The sequence below is a fragment of the Lissotriton vulgaris genome, chromosome 10, assembly GCF_964263255.1.
Source record: "Lissotriton vulgaris chromosome 10, aLisVul1.2, whole genome shotgun sequence".
NCBI classification, from domain to species: domain Eukaryota; kingdom Metazoa; phylum Chordata; class Amphibia; order Caudata; family Salamandridae; genus Lissotriton; species Lissotriton vulgaris.
The window spans coordinates 272,904,522-272,924,565 of NC_141698.1; the positions used below are offsets into that span (position 1 = coordinate 272,904,522).

At 37.6% G+C, this 20,044-nt stretch overlaps 1 protein-coding gene across 7 annotated transcripts in view; it reads left to right on the forward strand.

Moving 5' to 3' along the window:
- NBEAL2 (neurobeachin like 2) overlaps positions 1-20,044 on the forward strand; it is a 750,879-nt gene that overhangs the window by 452,532 nt on the left and 278,303 nt on the right. For 4 of the 7 annotated variants that reach the window (XM_086940998.1, XM_086940997.1, XM_086940995.1 and 1 more), the window contains exons 10-12: positions 2,193-2,279; positions 16,704-16,787; positions 18,605-18,703. In XM_086940998.1, the coding sequence (XP_086797124.1) occupies positions 2,193-2,279; positions 16,704-16,787; positions 18,605-18,703 (270 nt within the window). The remainder of the gene's footprint in view (positions 1-2,192; positions 2,280-16,703; positions 16,788-18,604; positions 18,704-20,044) is intronic. The other 3 variants (XM_086941000.1, XM_086940999.1, XM_086941001.1) reach the window with 1 other exon arrangement.

The window sequence follows — 20,044 nt, forward strand, 5'->3', positions numbered from 1 at the left end:
AGTTCAACACTCGCTCACTGTTCTCTTCAACCTTCATCCACTGTCCAAAACAGTCACTTCTGTCCCAAGAGGGGACGCAATTATTATTATTATTTCCTTCCTCTCAAAAGTTGAAAATAAGATTTTAATTTGAAATGCCTCTGTCTCTTTAATTCTGTGTGCATTTTATTAAATGGATGCAGGTAAGTGGGGAAAGTGGTGAAACAAACCTCCAGAATATAAGATGTTTCTTAAAAGTGTTCATTGTTATCACAGGGGGTTTAGAGAGGATAGGAGATAAAGATACACACCTGTTAGATGTGATATTGGGAGATTTCCCAGTACCCCTTGCCTAACATGTTCTGGTTGTCTCTGCCTAACCATCCTATTGGAGACCCCCTCCTTACTGAAAAATATCAGGTAATTCTGCCTCTGGTAGGTAGAACTTTTCCCCATTTCCGAGGTGCAGTGGCATAAGGCAAAATGAAATGGTCTCCTGCAAAATTATGTTATGTATAATGAGATTTCTCAATCTTACAGATAGTAATAAATCTTAGGCAGAGCAAAGTCCTATGGGGCTCTGCGTCCCTATATTGGGCCACCGACTAACAGTTTAATCTGTTTGTGGAATGCTATCTTTTATATCCAAATTGATATGCTCTCTGTTGGTTGAAATTAAGTTTTAATTAAAAGGCCAGATGAATAGAAGTGATGGTTGGCTGATTATCCTTTACTTGATGAATAATGTATTGCCCCAGAATTAAGTATCTCTATTCAATTCATTAAAGGGAAAACAGTGAGGACGCCCATTTCTTCCCTGTCCTTGTCCGATCCCACCAATGTAACTCAATGGTCTATCCATGATTACTATGTGTCCTTTTGTTATATACCAAGTCTTTCAAACCAGGGTGCTGGATGCAAGAGTTGGACCCACAGTGAACAAAATAGGGAAGAACAGATCATTTGGACAAACTATTTTAGCCAGGAAGGGGGACTGTTGTAATTGTCTGGGATTCTGAAAGCTGTAACCCTGTATCGTGGAGATACTAAAGTACAATTCTGACAGGCTAGTTGGACACTCAAATGGCTTTTTGGAGTTCCAGATTTACTGTAGGTTCTTTCGGAATGTAAACTGTTTGGAACTGTCCGCAAAACGTAATAGCAATCATAAGTGAGTAATTGGACTTTGGAACTGTGTCCCAATCAGGTATATTCTTACAGTTGTGTCTATATAAGCACCTACAGACAAATGTCTGATTGACCAGCTGGAAGCCGAATTGGCTTTTCAAAACGTTGTTTCCAGATGTGCAGATTGCTAATTGCAAATTTAATATTTAGCGTGAGCAATATCAATTCCAAAAATGTGTCCATTGCTATGCCTTTAAGTGTTCATGCCCAGATCCATCATGACAATTCTCCATTCAAACCCGTTTGCTTAAAACACTAGGACGTTCCATTTATAAATGTATTTATGATGGAAAAGCTTGAGAAAGTAAAAGGGAGTAACAGAGAATAGAGCCGATATTTTGATAAATGTTCAGACATTGGTTTCTGATGTGGAAGTCTTGAACTATGGATATTGGTGTTAAAAGATTTTGGCATGGTTGAAACACTGACATCAACCCATCGATGTACAATAAAGTCCGACATCAAGATAAAATCTGTTTGATGTTAAGGCAACTCTGCAGGGTTTCAATGTATTTATTGGTATTCGTAGAGTAGTGACCTAGTTAGAGAACAGAGTGCTAACATTGAGAGTTTTTGTCAGCTACAAGCATCTTTGTTGGCATTCTACATTTGTTATTTTGTTTATTAAATTAGAAGCTTGAAGTGTTTTATTGAGTAGAAAGCCCTCCTCCCCTCTTTACTGTGTTCCTTGTACTAGTGGCTGTTAACTGCATTGATGTATCTTTGTGGACTATTGTGGGGTTGGGCGAAGGGTGGGGTAGTAGCAAACAGTTGGGCATAATCCTGTGTGGTGTTTTCCAATCCCAGTTTCCAGGAAGTATTTCTGTGCAAGAGAAGCTTTACATGTTTTTGCTGCAGGAGCTGCCTCTGCTGAGAGGTGTTCCCTCTCCACCAGAACCCCTTGTGTGGTGTGGATCCTACGTGTACCCTTATGTTACCTGCTGCACACCTTACTGTCTGATGTGTTTTGCTGAATCCATGCTCCTGTTGGCTGACATGACTTTTCTAACCCCGTTTCCTGACAGTTCTACCTGCGTGGTAGCTGCCGTAAGCCGGAGGAGGGCGGGAGTGATCTCGCCACTCGATTGCTCACCGAAATCGATATCCAAAAGGTATTGCATGCTGCTTGTGGGATAGTGGCAAACTCTTCCTTTTACTTTCTTCTGCTTCTATAGGAATCCGTGATGTCAGCAGGCTACTAAATAATGTCACAAGAATAGTTTCAAATTATAGTGACCATTCATGTGACACTCTCAACAAACTGTCTCGTCATTTAAATTTAACTGTCTTAGTGCGTCTATTTTAGATCACGGATTACTGATTTTTACTATTTGCATAGGCACAACACATACTCCTGTAAACATTGTAAAAGTAGTTGATAGTTTAATTGCATAGCAAAGCTGGATAATATAGCTGTGCAGTCCTGTGATCTTAGCTTTTATTAGACTAGACAGCTAAGTTGCATTGCTGCATAGTTCCCATATCTGTATAGCTAGTATACTTGCAGTATTTGTCAGTGCAATTTGTACATAAAAAAGTTTTGGCCCTGAAAAAATGCTGTGCTCATTAAAACCTACTCATTTCGGTATTTACAGAAGTTAGGAGTCCTAACTTTAGGACTCCTAAATGCCTTCTGTGAGTACCGAAAGTCTTAAAGTTAGGATTTTTCTCAGTTTAGGAGTAGTAAAGTTAGGACTCCTAACTTTAGGACTCCTAAACTGAGAAAAATCCTAACTTAAGACTTTCGGTATTCACAGAAGGCATTTAGGAGTCCTAAAGTTAGGACTCCTAACTTCTGTAAATACCGAAATGAGTAGGTGCCTTCTTTGAATACCAAAATGGTAGCAAGTTTAGGATATTGCCTTAAGTTAGTTCTGTGAATCGGGCCCCTAGTCTTTAGGTAAATATGCAGCTTGTATGTTACCTAGATATTCGAGGGCCAAGTTGGGTGATGATTAAGGTATTATAAAGGACCCTATATATCTTAATTTGTACATTAATAATAGTTCTTAAATCACCATGCAATTGTATACTTAATAAAAGTATTAACTGAGCCACTGTATACGTAAGACATAATAATTTATAATATCAATAGGTACACCATCTGTTATATAATCTTCCAGACTACATAAAGTTTTTTGTGGAAGTTTTATACAGGCACTCCCCTTCTAGGGAGCCAGGTACCAGCATACACATTCTTTAAAAGCTAGCATTACAAAGTTTTAAATAGTTCAATCAATGCATTTAATTATTGCAGAGTCCATATATACTTTTCAAGAATAGAACATATGTGCATACTCAATCCTAACTATTAGTCCAAAACAAATAAGAACCATATCGAGCATCCATGTTAAGGTAAAATGACATAAAGCGTTAAAACATGCCAAGTCGTTGCTCTAGTACACTGTCATCCACAACATAAATAGATATATTTAAATTTACAGACTTTTCTATTGTGTCATTAACTTGTTAAGTTTCTCAAAATTATTCACACATTCAGTGACAGTATCTAATGAATAAATTTAGATGCATAGCCCTTAGGTCTCCTTGTATGTCACCACCACTATAGTCGTGTGTGTGTAAAGTTACCACCACTGTCCATTTTAGCACATCTGGCTGATGAGCTGCTTCTATGCAGTGATCGACAAATGTTGCATTTTGAATTTAATCTTGGCATTGTGTCCTATAATGCATTTTAATTGGCTGAGTATTTGTGCCAGTGTAGATGTTTCACAGGGGCAAGTGAAGCTATAAATACCTACTTTGCTGCTACAGTTTAAGGAGTCTTCTGAATGGATTATTTTATCTGCAGTTTGTACCTCCTTAAATGTTCAGTGAAGTGACATACACTACATATAAAAACTAATTTAATGATCTGTTACCATAGTGACACCCCATAATTTAGTTTGCTTCTCTTTTTCTATATTGATATGTGCTTTGACTAATTTGTCTCTCAAATTTGACCCCTACTTAATGGCAAACAAATGTTTGATTCATTTTAAGGACTGAGAATATGAAGGCTCATAAGACTTTTTGACCTTATTAGAGACTGGGCTCAATATGGTAAGACATCTTAATGGGCATCCATTAAGTAAGTCTTTTAAGGTGTTTACCATGCCCTTTTGCATTACAAACCAGTCCAGTATGATACCCCTTTTCAAACAGTTGTTACTGTACATTGTTGGCTTGCATACAATACATTTCTTTTTGTTATAATTTCTCTGTGGGTAGAAATTGTGGAAAAGGAAGTTTAAAAAAAAAATATTTAGATGGTAACTAGAAAATCTAATCACATGTTGCCATTGATGGGCTTTATAACCCATGTATAATGTATTATCTGCCCATTGTACAAGAACATTCAGAAAATAGAGCCTACTTTTGTCCTAATGAAATGTGAGTTTTTAATTCTTGCATCAAAACATTTGTTGAATGTTAGCAGAACTTCTTGTAGACCATTTAAATTACATAATATAACATCAATGCAAGAAACTATTTAGGGATCTGATTTGTAATTGGATTCTGATTTATGTTGATCCTTTTCTCTTCAATGAAGGATATTTATAGGTTCACTATTTCGGGCACAAATATGAAGCCCATGGATATACCTTTTATCTGAAAGTAGAAGTAATTTTGTTACATACAGTGCGTTTAAGGGCTATTCTAGACAAATTACATATAAACTCTGTAGAAATCATGTGTGCTGCATCTGTTTTACCTAAAAGAAGCCTATTTATAGCTTCATCTTGAAGGACAAAGTTGTAAAGAGCTTCAGTATCAACACTAACTAGAATTTAATTGTTGTGATTAAACTCAGGACATCCCTTGCATGTTAATAAAATGCAGAGTCTCTTAAATATACTTTAGTATCAGTCACAAACGTTTGTAGTAAGAAATTAATATACTGAGATAGGCTCTAATATGGAACCACATACAGAGACTATTTGACTTCCAAGTGGCGTTTTCAAAGTTTTTTATGTTTTTGGTAAAATGTAGAGAATTGATATTAATTTTTTTTTTTATTGAGGAAATCAAATTCATGTTGACTGTCGCAGTCATTTGTAAATGCTTCCTGTGTCATTTTATTTATCACTTCCCGTATTCCTCTGGCGGCATCAGCATTTAGTTACCTATAATATTGAACATTGTTCAGTTATGGCTATATCTCATAGCATATTAGTCAGTTTAAAAAAAAAAAAAAAATTTATTGAAGAGGATTTGCAAATTCAGTTTCATCACTAGATCATACATATGCAACCTATAACATCCGGTTTATGCAAAGGCTTAAATTTACATATAATTATAATATATACATTGAGTCAAATGAAAGAACAAGAGTACATCGTCCCAACGTGAATAGATAACTGTTTGAGAAGAAAGGAAAAAGGAAAGCAAAAGAAAGGGGATAGAAGACAATCCAAAACATTGCAATTACGCTAGCAGAGCATTATTGCCGGTCTAGTCTTTCTGGGATCTTTCTATATCCTATATTCCTTTATATAATGGCTTGCCCGGTAATCCATTTTTTCAGAGGAGCCCAGATTTCTCTGCCACGCTTTCGAGCACCCCGGCCTTTACATTTATAGAGTGCTTTTTTCGAGATGATATATAGCCAGTAAACGACCTATCCATGCTTGAAACCGTGGAGCATCTGAGTCTTTCCAATGGGTGGATATAAGAAGTCTCATTACAGCTATTGCAATAAAAACAAATTTACTCATATGATAACCGCATTGTATACTTTCATCACATCCTAGTAACATTTAAGTTACAGATATTTTAATAGGGCATTCTACGGCTGCTGTCAAGAAAGTTTCTATTTGTTTTATTAATATATTTAATTGTTCGCAGCTATAAAACATATGAATTGTATCCGCGAGTCCTTGTTTACATCTAGGACACTTATTACCCTCTCTTTTACCCCAGCGATGTAGTTTTTCCGGGGTATAGTAGAGCTCATATAATGTATAATAGTGTTGGGCTTTCAGGTTTGCGCAAGAAAAATCTCGTTGGATAGATTCAAAGAGCGGCATATATCGGTATCAGGATCTCCGGTTTTCAAAGCCCATTTAGCTTCTACCGCCTCCAGATCGTCTGGGAGTATATCCATTAATACTCTTATATATATTCTTAATTCTAGTCTGGGGATTAGAAATAATTTCAATTAAGGGTATTTTATGAAGTAATAATCCCTTATCCTTTGTTTTATTCAAATAGCTTATAATCTGTTTATATTTAAAGAATGAGTTATCCGATATACCATATTTTTGTTGAAGCCCTGAAAATGACAATCTTTGTTCAGCTGAATATAGGTCACCCACTGTCAGGACTCCCTTTTCCTCCCATTGTCTAGCCAATCTATCATACAGGGATGATGAAGAGGGGGAAGATCGCCATAGCGGAGTATATCTATTATATGTAGGTATGTTAGCTAGGGTCTTCATCCTTCTCCAAATTTTCCAAATTGTTTGCATTATCTTAAACTTGTTTTTTTTATAATAGCTGGGCTCAATTTGTCGAAGAAGTACCCCTCGAGCATTGATTCCTACGGCTAACTCATATATTGAGGGTAAATCACCATTTGGGTTATATTGTCTGCCATTGCTACCTGGCATAATTACAAACACCATTTGCTGTAAAAAGCATCCATAATAGTAATATCTAACATTTGGAGCAGACCACCCTCCTTGTTCCTGTGGCAATGTTAAAAATTTAAAGGATCGACGGATTTTAGAATATTTCCAGACAAAGCTACTAAAAATGCTATCTATTTACTTTAAAATCTGTTCTTCAATAGCGACTGGTATAGATCAGAATAGGTATAAGATTTTCGGAAACATAACCATAACATATTGCATCGTCCTATGAGAGATAAATGGAGTCTATTCAATAGTCGAAGATCTGTACTAATCTTATCACATATTGGTAGCATATTTGTAAGTTTTAATAACTTCATACTCCTCCTTAGATTTGTTTAGTTTAACTGACAGTTTTTTGCGTTCATTTCTATAAGATCATGTAATACTTTTTTTTAAATATAACTGCTTCCAATAGTGAAGGACAGAAAATAGATTTATTATGAAGTCTTGTGAACACTTCAGATCTTGTGTTTTTTTTATCTTTGAAAAATACATTTACCCTGGTTTTTTTATCATGGATTGCAGAATCTCCATTTTGGTGTCTGAATTTTCTCCATTGGTAAATCTTTGGATAAGACTGACATCCCTCTATCTGTCAAATGATAGGTGGAAATGTTATGTATTTGTATTGTAGCATTAGTAAATATTTGTCCCTAAAATAGTTTGTTTATTTTTATATACTGATATGTTTATAAGGTTGCACTACAGAACTGATTGTCTCTAGGCGCCTGAATTCATTACTAGTAATTCAAAATAACATGTGTAATACAGTAGAAAGAGAGCCCCAAAGAAATTAGAAATACTATAAAAAGCTCAAAAGTAATTTGTTTCTGCATAGCAATGTTTTAAGACCTTCTCTAAAGCGTACAATAGTATTCTTATGAACATATGACTTCCTCATTTTACTCCCTCATTTTTCCTGCACTTTGGTATATAGTTGCAAAATTAGAATAGTTACACATCACCCTAGACAGTACAGGTTGAAAGTTAGTATTGATAACCAACTACACCGACCTTAACTTTGTATATTTAGTGTAATTAAATAGTATAGTTAGATATGTGCTTATTACATTCTAGTAGAGTTGAAACAGGGCAAACTGATGTTAGAAGTTACCCTTTGTGAATCTATTAAAATATATATATATATTTTTGTTGTTTCCCTAAAATATCGATGATGTGATGCTGTGCCTCTTTGGGTGTGAGGACAGTAGCAATAATAACCACATTGATAATTAAAGTAATATTTATAGTACCTAATGATAACTGCACTATGAAGCTCACACCCGAGTTGAGTTGTCTGTAGGTGATCAAATAATACGTTTTATTAGTTCCCGACTTAAAATATTAAATTTGTCAATTTAAGGATATAATGCAGAGTCAACCTTGTAGGGCTACAAACCTGTCACTTGCAATTTTGTGGGTGAACCATCAACACTGACAGGGAAAGCGACCCCCTCAGAAGGTAGCCTATTCAACAGGGTAACTGTACTTTTCAGATAGCGTACAGTTAAAGTTGAATTGTCCTTATTTGCTAGGGCTTTAGTTTCTTAAATATGCACAGCTTTGAGGGTACTAGCTTGTTGACAGGCCTGTAACTCGCCTACGTACACTACCTACATGTACCCAGAGCACCTCACAGTTTCTTCCATTTTGCTCCAACCTGATCACACTGCCTGTCAATGCCTCTCAGCCCAAACAAACTCCTTCCATGCACCCTGAGCCCTAAAAGCCATTCCACTGTCCCTGATACCATCCATTGTTATCGAAAACAAATATTCTTTAGTGCTTGTCTCTCACAGAAACACTCTAGAAGCAGTTTACTTTTGAATGACCGACAGGTTGAGAATAGCTTGTATCAGATCACATAACTTTTCAGTAGAAAGATTTTCCTCAGAGTCAGTAGTTTCTGCTGTATCACCATCCTTTTCCCTCCCCCTTGCCGCTCAGCATTCCTTTGTTCCATGCATGTTGACATCACTGGTTGGTGTAGGGTGGGACTGCTCTAGCCTCTTGCTGTGTCTCTTTTCATGTGTCTTGCTGCTTGACCATGTGTTTGTGTCAGGTTCTGTTTCTGTATCTGTTTGGTTGTGGTGTTGGACTGTTTGCACAGATGCTACCCTACTGGGCACAGGCTATCCAGTGGACCTTTCTCAAGAGTAAGTCACACAAGGCTGGGCTAACAGAGGGTGTTGGTGTGGAGTATGGAATAACCATGCATGGAGGGTGGGTATCCTTGATTCCAAGCATTCATTTGATACATTGTACCTCTCAGCCATCTATTAGTCTAGTTATTCAACAAGAGACCAAGCTTGGTTAAGGATCATTTAGAAGAGTACAATATGAGCTTATTACAAATCATTTTACGTGTAGTCCAAAATGACAATCGCTAAAAGAGAAGTTTAAAGCCACTAGTACTAAATTACCCATTCAGAGTTTGTTAGCTCCGCCTCTCGCCGAGCAGCTTATCTTTTGACTGGGGGCAACCTGTTGAGAGAGGTGAGCACAGATGACCAAAATATTAATAATCAGAGTCTAAATTTGACCAGAAAGTGTTTATTTCACTGCAATTCAGTTGTTACCTCATACAGTGAATTTCTCTTCTTAAGATATTCCCGAGTTCTAAAGCATAATTTCTACCTGTGATGAGCTGAGTGAGCTGGTTCCTAGGAGAACAGCTCTGCTAAAAGGCAAGTAAGGCTGTGTCAGAGTCAGGCAGGGGCACTCGGCGTATCCGCCCCAGCCTCCTGGTCTTTCTGCCTCAGCTCAAAACACACAACATAAGACAAACTCTGGGAAGAGGATATATGCAGGCAAGGAAGTGTAAAATTAGCCTAAAGCCAAAACTCATGGCTGGGAGGTGCAATGTAGAGGAACAGTCAGTGGTTTAATTCTCAAATGTATCACCTTTCTAAATGTGTGCACAATAAATGTTCCGCAGCTTGAGCCACCATTGGCAAACAAATCCTGCATGTCCATTTAATTTGGCCGCAACTGTAAATTGGTGTATTTTTTCTAACCTGATTTAGGAAGATTCTGTGTGTATGTTGAATTACATTGACTCCAGAATTGTAAAAGAGATTCCAAGTTCCTTATGTCAAGAAAAATGCTTCCAAGTGCCCAAAAGCTCCTGATAAACGTAGTTGTGTTGCCAAGTGGTAACCCAAGCTGTGTTGGCTGTGAGCCATGGGGGTCACATAGCATCCAAACACAACCAAGACTGTGGGTGCACAGTGGCTGATGACTGCAACAAAAAGCAGACTTAGGAAGAGGTAACATGGTATTTTCTGATGTGATGGATGTCAAGAAACAAAGAACAACAAACATACAAAATGTGCTCAGAGGAATTTTTGCAATTTATATAACCACTGCCAATCTCTCAAATTAGTATTCCAACCAATCGTCCTTTTGTGTTTGAAGGAATAAAGATGTTGATTGAGGAGAAGTGTGGCTCAATGGTTAGAGCGGCAGACCCTGATGCAGAGGTCTGGCCCGGGACCAGGGTTCAATTCCCACCTCGGCGGATCTTGGGCTCAATTACCTCGGACCTGATAATTCTCGCCTCGGTGCCTATTCTAATCACGGGTCCCACTCTGCAACTCTGGGCAATAGCTTGCTTAATCTCCACAACGGCCCAAACAGCGCTGGGATGCCTGGCTTCACCTTGGGGGTGCCCAGGAGTGGACATTTCACAGGGAAAAGCCAGGAAGGGTTCCACAGCGGTATGCGTTACAGCGCCAGGACACCCCAGTTGGGGTATTAGTGCGCTTTAAAAGTAAAATTACATTTACATTACATTGAAACATTGTGCTACTTTTGTTTTGGGCAAATGTGGGATTTAGGTCATGTTTCGGAAAAGTTATTTGCAGCAAACAAATCCGTATGATGTTCCTACCTAGGTGGTCTTTCAGGTTTTTTGGGGTGCTTTGCAGAGAAATACGGACCTTCCACATAGCATGAGGATATAAAGAAATAAATAAAACGTACGAGTAAGGTAAAGCCAATGAAACATTTGCAAAAAGCCCATACATTACAGAAAGCTGCCTGAATATATGAATGAATTTATTAAGAAATTGTGGTAAGCATATGTTTACATTGTGCTTTTATTTACATTGGGAATACCTTTACTTCACAGCTTTGAAGGTAAGTAATTATCCTGATCTTTTTATTTTATTTCTCCAAATTAATTTCATTTGATACGTTTATGTAGTAAATATTTATTTGTTTAGATAGATCAATCTATATTTATAGATATAGATATATTACCTAGTGCCTGCCGCCACTAGGTAGTTATAGTTAGGACAGCTTCTCCATAGTCAAAGCGCTTTTTGGTTTGCTAATAACTTTGGGCCCATTTGACCAATCATCATGAAATTTCCAACAAAAAGGCCATTCACTGCAGCTCCTTCGTAGAAAGTTTTGGGGTGATGCGTCAAGCAGGGGCCGACAAAAAAGGTGGGTTCCAAAATGCAAAATCCCAATGCATTTTCCATAGACTTTTTAAGAGAGTCTACAGCAAAAACTGATGGACGGAATTGCACCTAACTCGGCAGGAAGTTAGATCTTGATCTCCAGACTGTGCATTTTGTGATTTGATGTAAATTCGTTCAGTAATTTTCAAGATATTAAGGGTCCCAAGGAGAGATTAAGGGTAAAAGCAAATATAGATATCTAGATGGTTGGGTGTGTGAGAGTCTTGAGAGACTCTTGCAGAAGTCGCAATCTAAAAATAGAGCGTTCTTATTGGCCCAGGGAGCTTTATTTTCCCTTGGCCATGTAACTCGAGCCAGACTCCCTCGAGTGCTCTCATTGGCTACCAGAAACATGAGAAAAAATGTTGCTGGCAGCCATTACAGGACTTGGGGACCCCATAATTTGTAAAAACAAAACAAAAAGTTATATAGGGAGAGGGTCGATACGGAGACCCACAAGACCCTATTGTGGTGGGGCAAGGGACCCTCACCCAGGGCCAATAAAGAAATAAAACCAGCAAAAAATGCTGCGATCCCAAGAGACATTTGCTGAATTGAAAAACAAAACAGTGGGCATTTGTTTCTTATAGGCCCCGGGGAGCCTACCCCCAGAGTTGTGTTCATAAAGGGAAGGGGGCTGCATGGCCCTCCCACTCCCTGGGGCCTAGAGGATGGGGTCCCCAGGGCCAATAACGGCTCGGAGAGGGGGGCCCCTCCCTTTAAAAAGTACACAAGCTTGAGTGATGGGGTTCCCAGTGCCTAAAGAGGTTCGGGGAGGGGGCTACGTGGCCCCCCACCCCTTTATCTTTAGAAATGGCCCTCGGGTCCCCGGGGCCTAAGAAAGCCATGAGTGTCATGAGTGATGTCGTATTTAAGGTCATTAGCAGTGCACAATGGTGGTGCACGGGTTATAGTTAACTCAGCTGGTTTTGTACGAGTGAAACCTGAGACTAACTTTAACGTACCTGTAACCTTTGGTTTTTTCAGTGAATTGTTAAGTTTTTTTTAAAATTCCATTACTTAACCATATTGTCCCCGTAACCTTTGTTTATGTTAGTGAGAAGAAAAAAAATATGTATATAGTATATATGTGAGTGTATATATTCATATATATATATAAATTATTTGTGTATGTATATATATATGTGTATATATATATATATATATATATATAATATAACGTTATAGTTAGATGATTTACATCTTTAATAAAGTAACTTACCATCAAAGTAAAAATATGTGAAGTAAAGGAAGTACAGCCTACCTATTATGAAAGGACTCCCAATGTAATTATCGTGATGTAGTTGCTCCCAAAATATGAGCCATTCTAATTGAACTGTGTCTAGTGTTGGAGCATAGCAACGTTTCTGGATTGCCACCTGGGATAAACTTGCTTACACAAGTCTAAGTATTCTGAGATTGTCATGAAAATTTGGTGTGGAATCAACCCTTGTAGTACAACTGTGGAAAACATATGCAGTAAGCGTAAGAGGGAATTGCATTCCAAGCAGAGAATGGAAGCTAGAAAAAGAAAAACTTGAGGTTGATGGCAAGATTAAGACAAAATATGCGGCAATGTTTTAAAATAGGGAAATACCTAATTCAAAAGCACAAAGCTGAAGTATAAAACATAAACCAATGAGGACTTACTCCAAAGTAGCCTGACTACTCGATTAATGCCTTTCTTTTGTTATTTCTTTCTTTATATGGCATAGTTCTAGCCATATAAAGAGTTTAGTCTGATATGATTTGGGAGTTCAGCAGATAATGTAATCATGATGAATGGGTGCTTATTTATTTCATCCTTGGGGTGGGGGCTAATCTGTTTCAGAGCAAACTCTTTATATCATTTCAGCCCCCGTCCCTCACCTTTAAAGAACCCCAAATTAATTGAAATTTGTCCCAGATCCTCGGTTTCCCGTACTTTTGAAACCCGAGAAGACAAAATAGCATTATGAAAAAATATCAATTGCCATGGAGGTCCTTGTCAATTATCAAAACATTTTCTTGTGTACGCCAACGTTTCAGATATTTAAGTCACCTGATGCATTGAGGCCTCAGCGCATCCACCACTACCTCAGTTGACATCCACCCCCGATCAAGGCCCATAAATAAATAAACAGACTATTCATTCTAATTTTAGAAAATGTCACTGCTCAACATGGTCCCTTATATCCCCATATAAAACTTTTCAAGGCAGAATCAACTTTCTGGATTTAAACATTCAGGATGACTAAAATGGAGATTGAAACTTAGAAGTCATTATCATTTTCACAATGGTAGGGCAGTTGATGAGGCCAAAAGGAAGTAGTGTTGTAAGAGAGGACATCACTTGCCTTAAAATTATTGGATATTAGTAGCCGATCTGATGCCATGGAATCCAGTGGATGGGACAACCCTAGAGTCAATGGTATCCCTTATTACAAATAAGCTGGGTCTTATAAGCATTTAGAACATCCAGATAGTATGCAAACACTATTGGCTTTCTCTTCTGTGGCAGAGATGGCAAAGTCCACGTTTTTGGTGAACACAGCATTGCCATAAGCATCTGCTGCTCTTATCTTTATCAGAAATCCATAAATATGAGGCATTTTAAAAATATTTCTGCATTATATGCAAATAGGTGTTAAAAAGAACATACCACAAAAATACAAAGGTTAAATCATCCACCCCTGGCACGAACACATATGTCACCATTATGAATCTCATGGAGCACTCATCCGTATGATCTCTGCTACAGTCACAGCATACTTGGATATTTGCTATATCTACATTAGGAAGTGTAGCAAGATATTTGCTATACTTTCTAATATAATTTATGGTAAAAGTTGTAAAACACTGCTTTAATATTTTTGGGCATGACAACCAGTGACTCTGCAGTATTAAAGTATTATTTTTAGTTCCAGCTTCCCTTATTTTCTTAAAGGATAGTTTTCACCTTTGAAATTTGCTATATTCATAAGCCTTTTCCTCTTTATGCCTTGTATGCCTCCACATCTTTCTTGTGATAAGTCTCCAAAACCTTAGCGCAGGCAACTGCTAGTTGTTAGTATATTATCACCTCTGGGGATCCATTTATTACATTTCTTGAGAACGTTGCTTCTCCAGTTTAGGGGGTTGTAATTTAGCTATTACCATAGCCTGTCTATGTTTAGCCTTCTCGGCTAAGGAACATCCAGTTGTGCCCCATCCTATAAAAGGTTTAAGGGCTTCCCAAGTCTGTGACATTGATGTTGATCTTAAATTAAAGCCCAAAAATTATCTCAGCCAAGCTATGACTGTATTTATGTGCCTGATCCTCAAATAAACATTGTCCGCACAGAACTACACTCTATGGGCACGCAACTGAATTGATGTAGGGTTAAGATCTGATGCAAATTTCGGGCGAATACAGATCTGAGCCTTCCGAGAAGAATATTGGAGCACAAAAATATATCAATGTGTAAATATTGTTTGTTGGGTGGGAGCAAAAGGAGTATTCAACCTCTTCTCCACTCAAGAACCGCCACTAACTCTAACCCCGCCATTTATTGTGTGGACATTTTGACTACTTTTTTATAATTAGATGAGCTAGTACTCATAGCGTGCCCTTCTTCTGTTGAGTGAACTGTTGAAATTCCTTCAAACGATGACCTTCCCATACCATAAAGCCAACTCTGTGGTCAAGGAATCAAAATATTTCACTACCATCACAGTTCAGCCCATACAATTAGGAAATCATTAGACAGACATGTCTGTCAAATCTGTGTAATTGACTAATATTGCTTGCTCTAATATATTTCAGTTATTCTGTAACCAGGCGCCATTCTTAGCGTTATGTATGCACTTCACGTTCTGTCTTACTTCAATGGAGCCAGTATAGTAAAACATGGGGTCTTTCTTTACTCCTAACTTATGCTGCAGTAATAAAGAGAATTAAAAGCCAGACAGTAAAGGAACATTTCTAAAGTTGTAACATAGAAGTCAGCTGACTCAGAAATGTGTGTTCCAGAGCCCCGAGTGAAGTCTTAACAAGTTTAGAAGGAAGTGGTTTTGAGAAATCACTGAAGACCAGTGAAATTAATTAAACCTAATCTGATGCCAATAATAAAAAAGCAGTTGCATCAAGGGGAGTAAGCTCAGTTGATTTAGCACCATGCTTAGGGAACTTATTAGGCGAGTTAGCTCCAGTAGGCAAGTTAACCTACTTGGGATTTTGTGTGTCTGTGTACATGTACAAACAAATATATAAATCGAAATCTGTTGTGCTATGGCTGAAGAGGTGTTAAAACTGGAGTCAGAAAGGGGTGTGTACTAGCTTCAGAGTGGCAAAAGTGGACTTGTGTATTACATCAAGCAAAGTATTTTCAAAAGTAATTTTAGGGGTAATTCCAAAGATATACCTATATCTTGCTAATAATGGGAAACTAAGACTAGGAAACACTAAAGGTGACCCAAAAAAAGATTTAGAGACACCAAGGTAAGTAAAGCAATGCATGTAGGGCATAGCAGTCTGCAGTATAAGTGGCAATTATTTAGTCAATGGCTTGACATCCTCTGGAGTAGCAGTTCTCTCACAGGTAAAGTATATTAGTAAAGAGGATTACCACAAGTCATTCATGTTGCCAACTTGTAGATGTGGCAATTCTCAGTAGTTTTATGATAGATATTTCAATTATCAAGGAGAAAAAAAGCTTATTTTCTTCTCCCTGTAAGAAATGAGAAAACTCATCTTTGCAGATCATCACATGTGTAGATTTTTTTTTTTTTGACCTGTGACAAATTCTAATAAGAGATGGGTGAGACCTAACAGGTATACAACATGGGTGTAGGTAGCTCATAAAGAGACAGCGATTTGCATAGAGGGAAATAAACATTAGATTAGAAATGGAAGGAAATATTACATTTTTGTTTGTTGTTGGATTACTCCACCTTCAACTTTTTTCTAATGCGATATTGGCAAGCACCTAACAAACAACATTTTGGCCTTAAATAAAGGTGTGTTTGTTACCCAACACAGTGGCACCCATTTAATTAATCTCTAAATGATGAAAATTATAATTAGTTTTGCCTGAATTACAACCTATGACTTGCAGTTAAGCACAGATTTGCATGTGCCTGCTGTGCTCCCTGAGCTACGCCCAATGCACCAAGCTGTATTTGCAACAAGTACAACTCTTTGTCATGCTCTCACAGTTATCTTGTTGGATGCTTAGAGTTTACATGGAGCTGAATGGATAAGGCCAGTTATTGCTGTCCAGGTACCTACACAGCTTTAGTTGTGAACAATCACACACATTTGGGTATAGTCCTCATCTTTCTGCTTCTCAGTAGAGTCTAATGTCTGTGTTTTAGACACCTTGTTGGAGTAGTGTGTGCTGGTGGCAGCTTGGGAAATGACAAAGATGTTGCTTGTAGCAGCGAGTACTGATAATTTCTTCTCTCTCTTCAGGTGTTTGACAATGGTTCCGACTCAATCACGGTCTACACCATCCGAGTACTGACGTCGATCATGTGCAATTCCCCATCAGCAAAGGTAATTCCACCCAGGCACATGCAGATATTTATCCCCAGTATCTTACTCTCCCCTCCCTTAAGGAGTGCTTGGTGGTCTAATGCATGTTAAAATATGCAGAAGATGCCTCCGTGAATTTTGTTACTTATCAAATTCTTGTAGGGGAACCGTCACAGGATAGCTAAACAGATGAAGCTATGACAAAATATAGACTGCTCCCGTAGAATAGCATAGATTGCATTTGAATAATTGAAGACACTATATGAGGCTAGAATTGAAAACAAATAAGAAACAAGTGGTTAAAATTGGATAAACTAGAAGCCAATATCAGATCTTATAATATAATAAACTAAAGAATAGACTAGAATACAATACTAAAATAGTGCCTAGAAAATGGTAAAAAAAACTTGACTAGAAATAACTGGAAATGAATAAACTAAAATAAAAAAAATAAGTGGTTAGAATATAACTAGAAGTCAGTATAAGAGATTCTATAATAAAATACAGAATTGACTAGGCTACAGTACTAGAGATCAAAATATGATGAAATCGAAAATACTTTGCCATAGTAGAAGACTAGTGAATAGAAGAGACTACAAAAGCAGAAGGTAATATAGCCGTCTGTTTATAGAGTTTAGTCGTATGGTCATCAATAAAAGTCACTAGGATACAATGAATAGGATAAAACACCACAGGCTGCAAGAAGCTATAACAGTAAAAACTGTATCAGTAGAGACTAGCACAGTAAAAGATGGTATACAGAAAATGGCAGAATAGAAGTAATAAAAAGGAAAGGCAAAGGGATTGAAACAGTTTAACTAAAATGGAAATATTAAGGTTAGAATATAAGGAATGAGAATAAAATGGAACAGAGACGCTGTAGTAATTGAGAAAGGCAAAGAAAAAGCAATAGACTACAACCAAATGTACTAGATCAGAATGGAGCAGAAATTACTAGATTGATAGATAGTTGACTGTAAGGGAAGAGAATATAATTGGGCAGAGCAAATTAGACTAGATCCGACCTGCTTAGAGCAGACTAGAACACAATACAGTTCTGGACTTGTATTTGCAAATAATAGAACATGACAGTTGGTAACAATGTAAGTAATGGAAAAGAAAACAACAAAATAGTGAGTAAACCTTTTTTTTAAGCTGAATGGCATAGACTTAATTATAAGAGGCAAACATAGAACCTATCACGTTTTGATTATTAATACTAAAGATAATATGATATGATATAAAAGTAAAGTTGTATATCCGAAAATAGAATGCAAAAGAAAAGACAGGACAATACACAAGTAAAATGCTCTAGAACAGTATAAATTAATTGGAACAAAGTGAATTAGGATAAAATAGACAAAGTTTAAGACAAGACACACCATAATATTGTACACATTGCATATGCTGTGATAGAAGAGCTTAGAAAAAATAGATGAATGAGAGCAAAGCAGATTAGATTAGAATGCTATAAAATAAACTAGATTAGGCTCAGTAATAATAGACATGGGTTACCCAACAGTTTGAAATAAACATGACAGCTTGTATTTGTCCATACATACAGTAATCGAGGCACAGGACATTGACTTAATTACAGAAGGTTGGACAAAGAGCTTACTACACTAGAAAACAATAGAACAAACTAGACATAGAAGACAGTAGACTAGATAGCACATAGAACATAATTAGGTTATTTTAGATTGGACTAGATTTCACACAATTGCCACAGTTAGACAAATACTTCAAAATGTTTTACAAAGATTGTGTAGAAGTGGTTCAAATGTCCAGAAATGTTCTATGGATGCAAATGAGTCAGTGTGTTCTTCATACGTTTGCAGGAGGTGTTCAAAGAACGGATAGGATACGCTCACTTGTACGAAGTTCTGAAGACTCAAAGTCAACCAACCAAAAGCCTTCTTCAAGAGCTACTCAACATGGTAAGCGGAGAAAAACGTGGGTGGTCTGGTACAGTCTAGGATCTCGGGTGATCTTCAGGAATTGCTGGATTCCAGAGTGCGCTATTCAAACAGTTATACGTGAATCTCTCCGACTCCCTCTCTTTCCTACCTGTGCTTGCTATCATCAGCAATGCTGTGCAGTTAGAATAGTCCGCAAACATGCGTAATCCTGACATTACATCTTAACCACGAGTTTTGCCACCACATTGAGGCCTTTATAATGTCATAGAACTCCATCATAATTCTGTTGATGGTATTCAATTCCTTACAATACATGGAGCCATTTCACAAGCCAGTTGCGACTGTAAACTTATGCTTTCACCCGATTATCGTTCCATTTATGCCTGACAGCTATCTACAAAAGGATACCTGTTGAGCGTAAATGTTATTAATATTGCATAATTGTAGGCCACAGGTGCATACAGTTATGCAGCACTTAACTCCTCACAAGGTGTGGAGGAGAGTTAGAGATTCAAGGCATTGTTTGCCATGAGAGTTTGTTAACACCTACCCTTTTGTTTTTTGGAATTCCTAAACTCCTCCCTTACCTCCTCCCACCCTGGGACCAGATCTGGGGTAACTGAGGTTTGGGGCTTGTCCACGGGCAAAGTGGGGCTGCATTTCTACATCTCCAGACCTCCATCTAGGATGTTTGTGAAGTCATAAATTTACTTTTGCACCTGCTAGTAATGGTACCTTCGCTAGTGTGAATATGGGAAACAGCATTTACAAGCATGCTTTAGATTGCATGCCATTACAACGTAATCGTTACAACGACCATGTTGTCACAACGCGAACCTTTTACATCGCAAGTCGTTACAACGTCTTGCTGTAGGGGGCAGAAGGGGTTGGATTGTAGATCCCTGCTGTTGGACAAACTGAAGTAGGAATAGTAAATTATACTATAGCTAAGTCCAGCGCGCCCCCTACAGCAAGTCGTTGTAACGACTTGCAATGTGAAGGTTCGGGTTGTAACAACTCAGTTGTGGTAATGACCGCATTGTAATGGCATGTGATCTAAAGCATGCATTGTAAATAGATATATTCGTAAATGTACATCTTTTCTTTGTGACTCTGGTCCAGCGTGTTTTACATTTTCCACACCAAATAATAAAAGGTATCTTGCCTTACATGTCAAAGTGCATCTGAATTGCATGCCTTTGTCAGTGATTGTGTTTTGCCCGTGTTTAATCTGTGAACAAACCCAATACCATTCTGCATTTTAACAGAAATTACAGATGTGATGTAACCTTTTTTTGTAATAGGATAACAGCATTGTAAAAGTAACATTTAAATTCAGTTGTGATGTCCTTTCCTTAC